The 11,874-nt window shown below is 40.7% G+C and overlaps 1 protein-coding gene across 2 annotated transcripts in view; it reads left to right on the top strand.

The window, feature by feature from the left end:
* The first annotated feature begins 8,205 nt into the window (after positions 1-8,205).
* The window catches only part of tmem154 (transmembrane protein 154), an 8,501-nt gene continuing 4,832 nt past the window's right edge, over positions 8,206-11,874 (top strand). The window contains exons 1-6 of one of the 2 annotated variants that reach the window (XM_005726984.2): positions 8,206-8,476; positions 8,990-9,086; positions 9,204-9,260; positions 11,197-11,253; positions 11,424-11,444; positions 11,676-11,837. In XM_005726984.2, the coding sequence (XP_005727041.1) occupies positions 9,221-9,260; positions 11,197-11,253; positions 11,424-11,444; positions 11,676-11,837 (280 nt within the window). In that variant the 5' untranslated portion in view covers positions 8,206-8,476; positions 8,990-9,086; positions 9,204-9,220. The remainder of the gene's footprint in view (positions 8,477-8,989; positions 9,087-9,203; positions 9,261-11,196; positions 11,254-11,423; positions 11,445-11,675; positions 11,838-11,874) is intronic. The other variant, XM_005726983.2, reaches the window with a different exon arrangement.

The raw sequence follows: 11,874 nt of genomic DNA, 5'->3' as shown, positions 1-11,874 counted from the left end.
ATTAATGAATTTTTCCTCTTCATGTTTTTATAATTAAAGAAATGTAAACACTGAAACAGACTGCACAATAAACATGGATACATTACAAATTCTGTAGCTAAATTACACAAAGTAATCACTCCATGAATAAAATTAAAATGATAAAGGGATGGTGCTTTATTCTCCTTCTTATCCATTTTTTAAGTAAAACCCAGACGTTTGGATCTGCTTCTCTCCGATACTGATATTGCGTTTATTGTTGAGAAAACAAGTGTACCGTGATTTGATCTATATCTGTGTTTGGCAAGATTTAGGTGCTACTCCTTGACTCAGGAATAAGCATCTAACGTGAAACTGTAGAGAAGAGGAAATTATAATATCAACATTCATGTCCACACAGGTGCTGAATGAATGCAGCGGCAATAGTGGGACCAGTTGAGACCAGTCGGACTCCCCCTGCACTGCAGGCTTCATTGAAAAGATTGGATATGAGGAGAGGAGCGAGCCTCCGTCTGCCTGAAATGCACTCATTTTGGAGCTACAGGCAGGCCCATAAGTTTTTGGACAGTTATACTTTTTGTGTGTGTTTGTTTTTGTAATTTTGCATCTGCATTCGTGTATTTTTATAGAATCGAAAAATACGGTCGATGTAAGTTTTATCACACTAAAGCATTTATGAAATGTGAGTAAGCAGACTAACCATGTATGAATAGCTCTGTCTCCCAAGCCTAGTCACAGTTAATAAGGTGGGATGCCTTTCTGCCACAGTCTTTTTTCTCTGTCAGTAGTGACGGGAGAATTCATTTACTTATATAAAATAATAATATACTAGGATAATACTCCATTAAGAGTAAGACACCTGTTGGTACTTGCTGAGCATTGAGTCTGACTTGGGTTAATGAGCTCTCAATTATAGACTACTCTCTCCACACAAGTACAAACTGCTGCACAGATCTGCTGTGGGAGAAGTATTGCAAAAGTCGGGTGTAAAGAAACAGCCAATTTAAAAGCTGAGTGATGTGAAACTGATGACTTGTGTGTAAATTCAGTGATTTGAGCAAGACGTCAAGACTTTTCAACCATTAATATCTCCTACGCTTGCAGATTTATAACACACACAGAGATGTGATAAAACAGTTCCTTAAGTCTCTTGAAAGCCTTCTGAGCAGATTCATGCCAGCTGATTGGAAACTTTGGAGAGGTGAGAGTGGTTTCCTGCTTGGTCTGGGTGAGTTAGTGTTTTTCCGTAGTGCCTGGCGCTGCTCCTCTGGGTCATCATCACTCCTCCCAGGGCTTCCAGCTGGAGCTGATTAGACCGGCAGTACTTAAGACCAGCGCTTACAACTAACCCTTGCCAGAATGTCTGCTAACCTATGTTAGTTTGCAGCTACTTGTATCCTGTGTTAATCATAGTGCCATAGTACCTTCTCTTGTCTTCTCTGTCAGTTTATGGACATACTCTCTCCATCTTACCATAATTTCTCCAACCTGGATGCTGGTCACTTCTGCTCCATCAAAGCCAGTAATATCTCACTGAATGATATCCATCCACACCTGCCTGCCCCCCTTTCACTGCTTGGAACCTCAGGATCAATCCTCACTGGACCCACCAAGACCACAACCACTCCAACCAAGACCTTCCCCTCCAGCTCACTCCACCTGCAAATAGGTAAGACTTTAGACATTTCACCTGGACTTTGCTCGCACTTCTCAGAACCACCTTGACTCTTTTTCGCTCAGTTTCAGTGCCCCAGTCAGCCAACTCTTGAGCCACAGTTTCTCTGCCAAGTCCGTTTTCTCATTGCTGGCAACTGAGCCCTGACATTAGTGGCAGTACAATCTTATTGTGTTTACGGATGAGCTTACGGTAGAAATTGGCAAGGCCAAGGAAACACTGAAAATGTTTTCTGGTAGCTGGTTCAGGGCAAGTCCATAACTCCCTGGACTCTGGCTGGGGTCTGTGCTAATTTGATCATTTGACGACACAGCCAAGGGACAAGATAGAGTAAGGATTAAAATTTAAACTTCTCACTTTTCACATACAATTTGTTCTCCAGTAAGTGATGGAAAACCTGACGAATGACAGACTGACTCTCAGAGAGGTTCCTGGAAAAGATCCAGATCTTTTCAAGAAAGGTAAACACAAACTAGTTCAGAAAGTCTCAGATGATGTCATTTACCAATATCAGAGTTGTTGGTGCGTCAGAATGGCATGACTAAGTATTCAAAATGAGCAAGTTGGGTTTTGAATGTTGTTTTCTATCCATCTCCTTGACTGATATGAACAAGATTACAAGTATTGCATAAATCCACTTAAAAAAAAAACAAAAAAGAAAAACAAAATAACAAACAGAGAAAAACAGATGTAATGGGTATTTATTTTTAACAGTAATGTTGTTCAAACCTCGAAATATCAGTGCAACAGCAAAGGGACCTGTCTGTTGTTGTTGTAGCTGTTAGAACTGATGTCTGAAAGCCAACAAAGATGCCCAACGGATTTACTTTGCCAAGTGGATCATCACGGCCTTGCTTTTTTGGTCCATTTGATCAACCTTTGTTGTTATTATTTATTTCATTTTATTTTCAGTTGTTACAGACATGGCTGGGGGATAGGAAAGAGAGAAAGAAAGATGAAGGGGGACAGTGAGAAAGGACACTTAAAAAGGAAACAAATCTCCCAGATCACCTGTTGAGAGAAAAAGCAAAAACGAGGGCGACATAATAAACACAGCACCATCGCATTAATCTAGCTAACAGTAAATACTAAATATTGAATGTTGTTGTGCAGCACGCAGGACCGACAACGATTGCTGTGACTTAAATAGTCACAGCAATCGTTGCTTGAACCAGAAGAAGAGCTTTTGTTCCACGTGAGGATTGTGGTTGCTTAATCAAGGGTGTCCTAATACCAGGGGTTTCAAAGAGATGCATCTTAATATGTTTGGAGTGGTTGGCTGATAATGAGAGCTACCACTTCTGTAGGATGGGTGATATCTGGAATGTAGATACTAATGTGGATAAGTGAAGTGTTTCTGGCAGCTCCCCCAAAGGAATATTGAGCTTGATGGCTTTGGTTTGAGCCCCAAAATGTGTTTGTCTTTGGAATCTATGAGTGCTCGAAGTGAATGGGAAACTATCTGAGAGGTGAATTTAGCGCTGAGCAGAAGTCTATGTAGGGATGCTTGATTAATTTTGCCTGCCGTTATCCCTACTATGACTGCTGGATGTTGGTTAACCGCAAAGAACAGGTGTCAATAAAATGTCCTTTTGTGCGACAATAGAAACTCACCAGCTGTGATCCCTTCCTCTCTCTCATGGAGGGATACAGATTCTTCTCCCTGCCTGCTTCCTTAGCCAGTCAGCAACTGTTACTTTGACAAAAGGTGATGAGTTTATGTGATGCTGTGTCACAAGTTCAAGCCTTTGTTAAACACACTAATGATTTTTTTCAGGAAGGCTATCTTTAACTATGCCCCAATTCAGGGGCTACTACCTTCGAAGGCTGCAATTGAAGGCCGATTATGTCACAGCCAGGTGCTGAAGGCTGTCCCAATTCGAAGGCTGCTCCAAATGCGGCCGACAAACGCTCTTTCATTTCCCCGAATTTGAAGGATAGGTCGGATGTATCGAAGGAAACGCCACGATTCCCAGAAATAGTCTCTCACCGGTGGTACAGCTCCGATTTCTGACTCTCTTCCTCTTTTTGCCCTAAAAACAAACACATTAGAATTTTCACGAGCTGATACAAACTCTCCGATGTGAATGTTTCATCATTCAGTGCAGTCACAGGCACATGTATGAATGCTGGCACTTTGGACATACGTAGTTGTCTTTGGTGGACCGCTGTGGATGCTCGTTTGTGTGACGCCATCTTTCTGTCTCTGCCCGATCGAAATATTTCGCCTGCTCATCTTTTGAGAGCAACTTCCACTGTGGACAGAAGAGCACAGGAACACACTGTCAGCATATACAAATGCACAGCTACACTGTTACTACACATTACTACAGGACAGCTGGTACACATGCATAAACACGAGCACAAAACACGAACAGATCCATAAATGTATGTAGAGTTAGTTACACACTTACTCTCGCTCCCACAACTGCATTCACAGCTGCACTCCCACTCATGTTCAATTCAGCCACCATCTTTGGCCTCTGCTCTTTCAGATAGACCATGAAGGCATTTGGTGGCTTCTTAATAGAAGGGCGTCCGTCATCCTGATGGGATTGACGCGGTCGTTTTCTACAGGGATAAAACACAGAGTAAGAGCACATGTCAACACTGTGAGAAACCTGCAGGACGGTGAGAAAAAGCAGCACAGCAAACTTACCTTGGAGTGGACCTGGTGGGTGGAGGAGCAAGAACAGTGTCTGGTGGTGCTTTGGGGATCACATTTACAGGCCACTGATACAGTAGCTTCTGTGGAGGGAGGGAGAAGGTTAAAACCCCATGATACTGACACTTAGTCCAGCACTTCAGAGGCTAATAATGATGAGCGCCACAGAAACATGTACGTGTGGACAAATTCAAACTTTGGTAATTTAATCTTCACCAGATTCAAAGAAGATTGCATGAACAACACAAAGTGATCAGTGGGAGGAGAACATGTGCATAAAACTACATTTATACATAGCTTCACTTTGCGCTCCTCACTTATTTTTGGAATTATAATTACAGGCAGAGATTAAGTTTACTGATCAGCAAAGCTTCACACCACAGTTATACAAAGGTAAAATACAAGGAAGGTGGCAGCAGAAAAACAATTTTTCTTTCATCTGACCTGAAGTATCTGACAGTTTTAAGCACCTTTATCAGTAAACACCTGCCACCACCTCTGGCTGTCTCACCTGGCCATCAGTTCCTGGCTGAGTGAGGAGGTGAGCTTCCACCGGGATAATGGGAGTGACCATCAATGGAGCTTGCTCCTGAAACAGAGATGGAGCTGATCGCAGGAAAGATCCTCCAGTCTGATTCATTGCTGCTAGTTTATCCAAAAACCTATGGACTGAAATAGATTTTGAAAATGAATGCATTGCAGGCACACAGAGTCTTGTTCCCCATCATCATATCTGATCTTTTCAGGCAAACCTAACTGGTCTCAACTCGCCCCAGAGGCAAAACTACAAAAACGTTTGTCCAACAAATTATGGACGCAGCTGTCTCTGTTGTAGATCCCTGAGGTGGAGTTTTGTTTTTCTGCTTATGTGGCCTATTGTGAAATATTTTGAAGTCAAATGGACTCTTGGGTGGAACCACAGATTGCTTATAGACGTTACAAAACACATTCAGTCTCCACCAGAGATTTTTCTTTTAGAAAAAGTAACAACACATGCAATCTTATTTCTCTAAAATAGTGAAATAGAATTATTAACAGAAACAGAAATACTGAAGTGAAAAACAGAGTGGCACTGATGGTATGACTCATGGTATACGTAAACGTTTCTGTGGAAGAGACGCCAGTCACGGATGATTAGACACATGTGAACACGATGGCTCCTTTCTCACAGAAAAGGATCACAAAACAACGATTCTTCAGCAGAAACATTATTTAGCTTCAGTTTGCTCAGTGCCAGACGCTTGCGGGCTATTCTCAGTAAAGTCCTTGTATTGATTGTGTGAAACAAATAGAGATCATAAGTTTTCCTGTTTTTGTACCATTTGAGGTACTGTGCAAAGATCTTGTGCCAACCCTAATATCTGTATATATTTTATTTCCAAGTAGCCAAACTTTCTTGTCATTTTTAAAGTGTTCTTGAGCATTAGTTCTCCAGGCTTTCTGAAGGTCTTTATTTTGACACTGGCTGCCTTTTCACTCATTTTCAGTCCAGTTGTACCTGACTATTTTCAAGTAGCATGCCTAAAACCCCCACAGCAGATAAGCAGTGTCTGAAAGTCATCTTCATCTAAAAAAATCTATCTGACCTGAAACAGTTGACCTGTTGTTCAATGGTAACTCATCAGAAATGATCTCAGTGAAGTGTATAGCAGTCAAAACAAGATTCTTAAGAAGGGAATCAGGCAGAGAGGCTGAGGTATTCCAGATTACACAAGAACTGGATTGAAATCAGTTGTGAATTAACGTGGGATTTTTTGGTTCAAATTGTCGTCAGTATGTATGGAGGAGGTCAGAAGAGAGGTACAACAGTGAGTATCTACAGCCAAGAGCAGTCAGATTTTTTTTATCTATCATACAATGCCATCTGAAAAGCATCTAGGTGGCCAAAGTGTTGTTTTTGAGTATGACAATGATCCCAAACTCACTGCCAATGCTGTAAAAGCATGCTTGGATTTTTTTTAAAAATCACAGCGCAAGACTGGATAACCCAGAACTGCAGATAATAGAGCTGTCTATATCTGCAAGAATGAAAAGCTTCCAAAATTTTTAGTACTGATTTATTATTAATAATAATAATAATAATAATAATAATAATAATAATAATAATAATAATAAGCATTTAATGAGAAATAGGTTTGGCCTGAAGAGCAAAAACAAAACAAGGAAAAACGCTCACTGTTAAACACATTAATGCACGCCTTTTAAGCACTGCTTCTGGTAAAGTCTTAAATCAGGGGTGTGAAACATCAGCATTTTGCTTCTTGTTGATTCAAACCACCTGTATCTTTTGTGTTGTGTCAGGAAGGGTCAAACTCTGCCACATCAAACATGCAAAGCTACCTGCTGCGGAGGCAAGAAACCAGCTGAAGGTAGGTTTTTCAAACAACCTCCTGAGATATAAAAATAATTTTCCTGCACATTTCCATTCATTCTCTGCCTCTCTACCATAGGGTCCAAAGCGGGTACACCATGGACAGATCACTGATCTGATGCAGGGCTAACACAGAGAGACAGACAACAATTCACACTGACAATTTAGAATCACCAGTTAACCCAACACCACTAACTGCCTGTCCTTGGACTTGGGAGGATGCCAGCGTACCCAGAGGGAAACCACAAAAAAAAAAACAGGGAAATTTGCCCAGAATGGTCCCAGTTGAACTCTTTGTTGCTGTGAGGCAACAGCACTAACAACTGCACCACCATATTACCCAAACAGTTCTGGTTTTGTATTTTATTAAGAAATAAGTAAGACGAAGAAGAAGACTTCTGCAAAAGTTCTATGCAGGGGCCCGATTGAGCCTTCTGGCTGGCTAAAATGATACATGAAAAATATTTTTTAGCGACCACTGATGAAATTGACAGATGCTTTTTGTTTTGTAAGCAATTTTAAAAAGACTTATTTATTGAAGACACTGATGGTTTTTAGCCACAGCTACACCTGTTGGTCTTCAAGGTTTTTGGGCCAAACAGTCTCAAACACGAGGCTCACACGGTTGAGCACGTCTATTTTAACCCCAAAACACAACCCATTTCCCCAATTCAATGCTGAAAACTCTACTAGGTGGTGATGTGGTGGGTGTATGCACTGTTGTGTGTATTGGGCAGCAAGTGGGTGCAATGCAGACTTTCTTGTCCCCATAAGGATGAAGCCTTCTCAGCAGCACCATGAGGTTTGCGGGGGTTTGATTCTTGACTCGTGGCTGTAAAATCTGATAAGACATTTACTTTTCTTCAGTCAGGCTCAAATACAAAACCTGTGCTAACTTCATATCATGTCAAACCATAATTGTGAAAATTTTACTGAACATTTATATCAGAACGCTCAAAACATGCAGCCCAACTTCTCTATGTCCATTTATATTCAATTAGATATTCATTTTCTATCATTTCATTTATTCTTGTTTGTGCTAACAGAGTCTCATTCTTCTTCTTTTCATGGGAATCGAACAGTAATTCTGTGGTATACATTTTATCCCCACGTGACTCTTGAGGTGATCTGAACAGATAAAGCTGATGGAAATCGCAAAGCCCGGCCGTCATGTTGAAACACATCACCGTCGCATTTCTAACGATGAGAAGAGAAACTGTGGTCTTTTTAAAGTAGGCCAAGAACCCACAGCAGCTGACTGATAACCAAGGCAGCATGACCCTGAGGTTCATGATCAGTGTTTCACCACAAACAGTGGCTCAAGCTCCAGCTATAGTGGACACAGCAGACACGCAGCAGTTTCACACTTGGATCATTTAATGCGGTAGCTCGGTGACAGCTTTCTTCTCTTGGCAGAGCTCACGCCACCTGTTTTTTTTTTTCTTCCTTTTTTCCTTCCTTAAAGTTTGTTCAGCTTCCCCCTTCACTCTGTTGAGCTGCATACCTAACCACAAAGAATGCCATGAGGCGTGTGGCTACAAGCACACAGCTGATTGCATCACATCTCAGAGCGTCTGAGGGTGTGCGAGTGAGACAGAGAATCGTTTTTCTTCTTCTTCTATTTAACGTTAAGTCATATCAGGAAGTGCGATGCTGTGACAGTACAGAAGGAAGCGGGCGCACAATGGCACTATGTCTGTCTCTTGGATTGGTAACATGAGCACCCCGAGGGTGAAGGTCCCCCTGCTCCTGCTGCTGCTGCTGACCACTGTGCTGCCTGGGACAGGTAGGACCGGGGACATTAGTTTCTTTACTCAGTGAATTCAAACAAAGCAGTGCTCTCCGCTTTCCTGCCTCCTCCCCGCTTTTGCCGTTTGTGCGCTTCAGTTTTTCTTTTGGGGCACTCTGAGAACGTCTTTTTGACTGAAAATCAAAGGCTCCTATTGCTCACGCTTTCAAAATCAAAAAAACTTCTCCTATAGTTAAAATGTAACAAGCAGAAATTGACAGTATAGGGCTAGAAGAGTCACAGGTTTGACTGTGAGATGAGCGCCATGTGTAGAAATCAGTTACCTGTCTTTATAGTTTTATAAGTCTTTAACAAGGTCAGCCAAAGCTGCCTTTTACAGGCGTCACAGTCTACAGTTAGTACACTCTGAAAAGGACAGTTTCAACACAACATTATTGTTTTTTACTGAGTGGCAAACTTGCTTTAAACCAGTTGCTCAACATCATCACCTCCTAGTCCTCGGTTTTGCAACAGTTTTGATTTTTTTTGCAATCATTTGGACTAAACTAGACGGAAGTGCTGAGTTCCTGTGCGATCTGACTCAGGTTCGCTGTTTTTCACAATGTTGCCAATGAAGTCAAGCAGAAGTAACAGTCTTCAGCCCCAGGTGTGTTTCACTTTTGCTATGAAATGCTGCAGATGCTTTACTTTCAAGTGTTCGCCGTCCAATTTCAATGACATAACAGCTGCCCAACACAAAGTAACGAGCTGTGTCCAAATACAGGGTTTGGCCAAGAAGAAATGGAACAAAGCGGGTCAGGGAATGACACAGTAACCACAGGTGAGGTGTAAATAATATGCTGCAAAAGTATGTGGACATGTTTTTTCTGTCAGTTGTCTCAGTGCTCTGAGAAACAGATGTCTTAGTTTGTCTCAATCTTGATATCTTGATATCTCTAACTGAAGGCCTGAAGTTAAAAAAGAGATACTTGCTCATAAGATCACCATAGAGAGTAACCTGCACGCATATATGTATAACCTTTGCCTTGAATTCCCTTTATTGAAACAATATCTTATAATAATATAATTAAAATTTACTTCAATTTATGTGTCTTTTAAGCATTTATTTGATGCATCAGTTTACAGCAGAACTTAACACCAATGTATTTATATACATTGGTGTGGATTTTAATCTTTTTTTCTGTCGTACTGGAGTTCCTGAGTGCACTTACACTGAAATTTTGGACAAAAATGAGGAGAGCCCTCCCCTCTCCTCCAGATCCTTAAAGAATCACTTCTCCTCAGGTCTGCACTGAGCCTGTGGGCTGGGCTGTAAATTAAGCATTTACAAGTCTGAACTTGCAAAGAGGGGAAAGAAATCCCACCATGTGACGGTGTTTCAGTATTAATCATCCCACTCAGCTGCAGTTCTGCAGACGCTGTCACCCACTTCAACACGTTCTCTTGGATAAACATCCAACAGTGAGCATGACTTCACCACCAAACGTCAGGTGCCCACCTCGCTGAATGAGGGAAAATCCCAGAGTCTCCAACACTGTGGAGAACGTCTGCAAAATATGATTTCTTTTAAAAATCGCGAGTATTTATGACTTTTTCCTCTAATGTGTTACAAGTGTTTTGTTTTTTCTGCGATGTTCACTCAGAGACTCATGCGTGCCTCTACTTATCAATACAATTTTTCTGCCACTAAGGTGTATTAAAGTAGCTTTTACTTTCCTGTACTTATTTTAAAGCTGTAGTGACTAATTTTTAGATCAGCGTTTCCCACGAAAGAGACAACACAACACGCTTTAATGTCTCATGACCCATGCAGCCAGCGATTCAAACAAAATTTCAGAGTATTAGCGTCCCTGCCCTCAAATACTCTGAATCATTTCAGAATGTACAACACTAATCGAAAGCATGACATGAATCATTCAGTGACTGTAAAGGAGGAAGGAGAGGTGCTTATGCTTTTCATATTAACACAGAATTGTATTCTTTTTCTTTTCATTTGGTTTCTTTTTTTAAATTTATTTCTGCTGTTTATGGTTTTAGCTCTGATAAATGTATTTTCTCTGGGAGTCTGCCTAATTTAAATATATTTGTTTTTACTTTGAGAGTGCTTTTCAGTTACTTGTGCAGGTGTTGCCTACACATTAACTAAAATTAATAAGAATTTAAGCATCTTTGGACTTCATCAATGTTAATTTTGTACGTGAGCTTGTGGAACAATTTTTTTTTTAATTTCCTGCCCAATATAAACTTAAAATCATCACAAACCTCCAAGTGAATGTGTCACATCATAAAAGACAGCTTCAGGAAATGGTATGGAACCTCGTTCTTCTTCTTTCCTCTCCCCGCAGTCGCCTCGCATTTATCTTGTGACCCTTTGAACGATGCCTGAACCCTAGTTCAACTCTAGCGACGACAACAATAACACTATTTTTTTTTAACACATCCTCGGGTTTCTGCAAAGAGAGAAATTTTACTTACGTTTTGTTGCTAAAAATGAAAGCGGGCCTCGTATTGGGGTAATTGTGTTGGTTTTACTTAAGCAGTAATCTGGATATTGGATATTTTTAGCTTTACGATATTAGGTTTTTCTTTGTTGCTCTGTTTCTTTCATATTACAATAAAAAAAACTGTTATGATGTTACTACAGCATCTTTTTTGTATTTGGTTTTCAATTTAGATGCTTAGCAACCACACTTTTTGGATATCTACATACTTTTGTCCAGGAGTATGAACACATCTGCTCTTTCTGTTGTTCCCAGTTGTTACTGACACCAGTATAGTCATCAATCAGACCAGTTCAAATGGGACTCTGTACGGTGGGTCCACAGCAGCTTTTATTTTACATGAAATCATTTTCCCCCCATCATTACATGTGAATGATGCTTTGCTTTGTTTTTTATCATCATTTGTTCTGTTTTTGCTCCCTTTTCATTTTGGATGAAACCATCTCACAATTTCTGGTTGTTTCTACTCGGGGTTCATGCAGAAGGCAGTGCCTCCGGTAGTGGTATGTATAACTGACTGCTTCTTTTACCACATGAGTAATGATTGCATTAATTATCACCTGTGCAACTGTAGTAGTCACTGGGCTGAATTGAATGTAATGTCAGTAATGCCCCATGGTTTTAATTCCTGTGAAAATCCCCTCTTTGCATATTTTTATGCCAGTGAACAAATTTTAAGACCGTTATGAGGCCTGGGTGAAACGAATGATTAAACTGCTGTCTTCCTTCCACAGTTGCCACATCAATAGATGAAAACTCCATGGATGAAACTGAATCATCAGGCCTGGACCCCATCATTATCATTATCCCTGCAGTGCTGGTGGTCTTAATCATCTGCATGATAGTTTGTGGCATTTTCATCAACCGCAGGTGGAACAAACAAAAGAGAAATCCAGGTATGTCAATCAGAGGAGGGAATATTTTAAAGTTTCA

The sequence above is a fragment of the Pundamilia nyererei genome, unplaced genomic scaffold (assembly GCF_000239375.1).
Source record: "Pundamilia nyererei isolate P.nyererei 1_Seehausen unplaced genomic scaffold, PunNye1.0 scaffold00022, whole genome shotgun sequence".
NCBI classification, from domain to species: Eukaryota; Metazoa; Chordata; class Actinopteri; order Cichliformes; family Cichlidae; genus Pundamilia; species Pundamilia nyererei.
The sequence above is the reverse complement of the archived record's forward strand: the minus strand, read 5'-3'. Positions and strand labels throughout refer to the sequence as shown.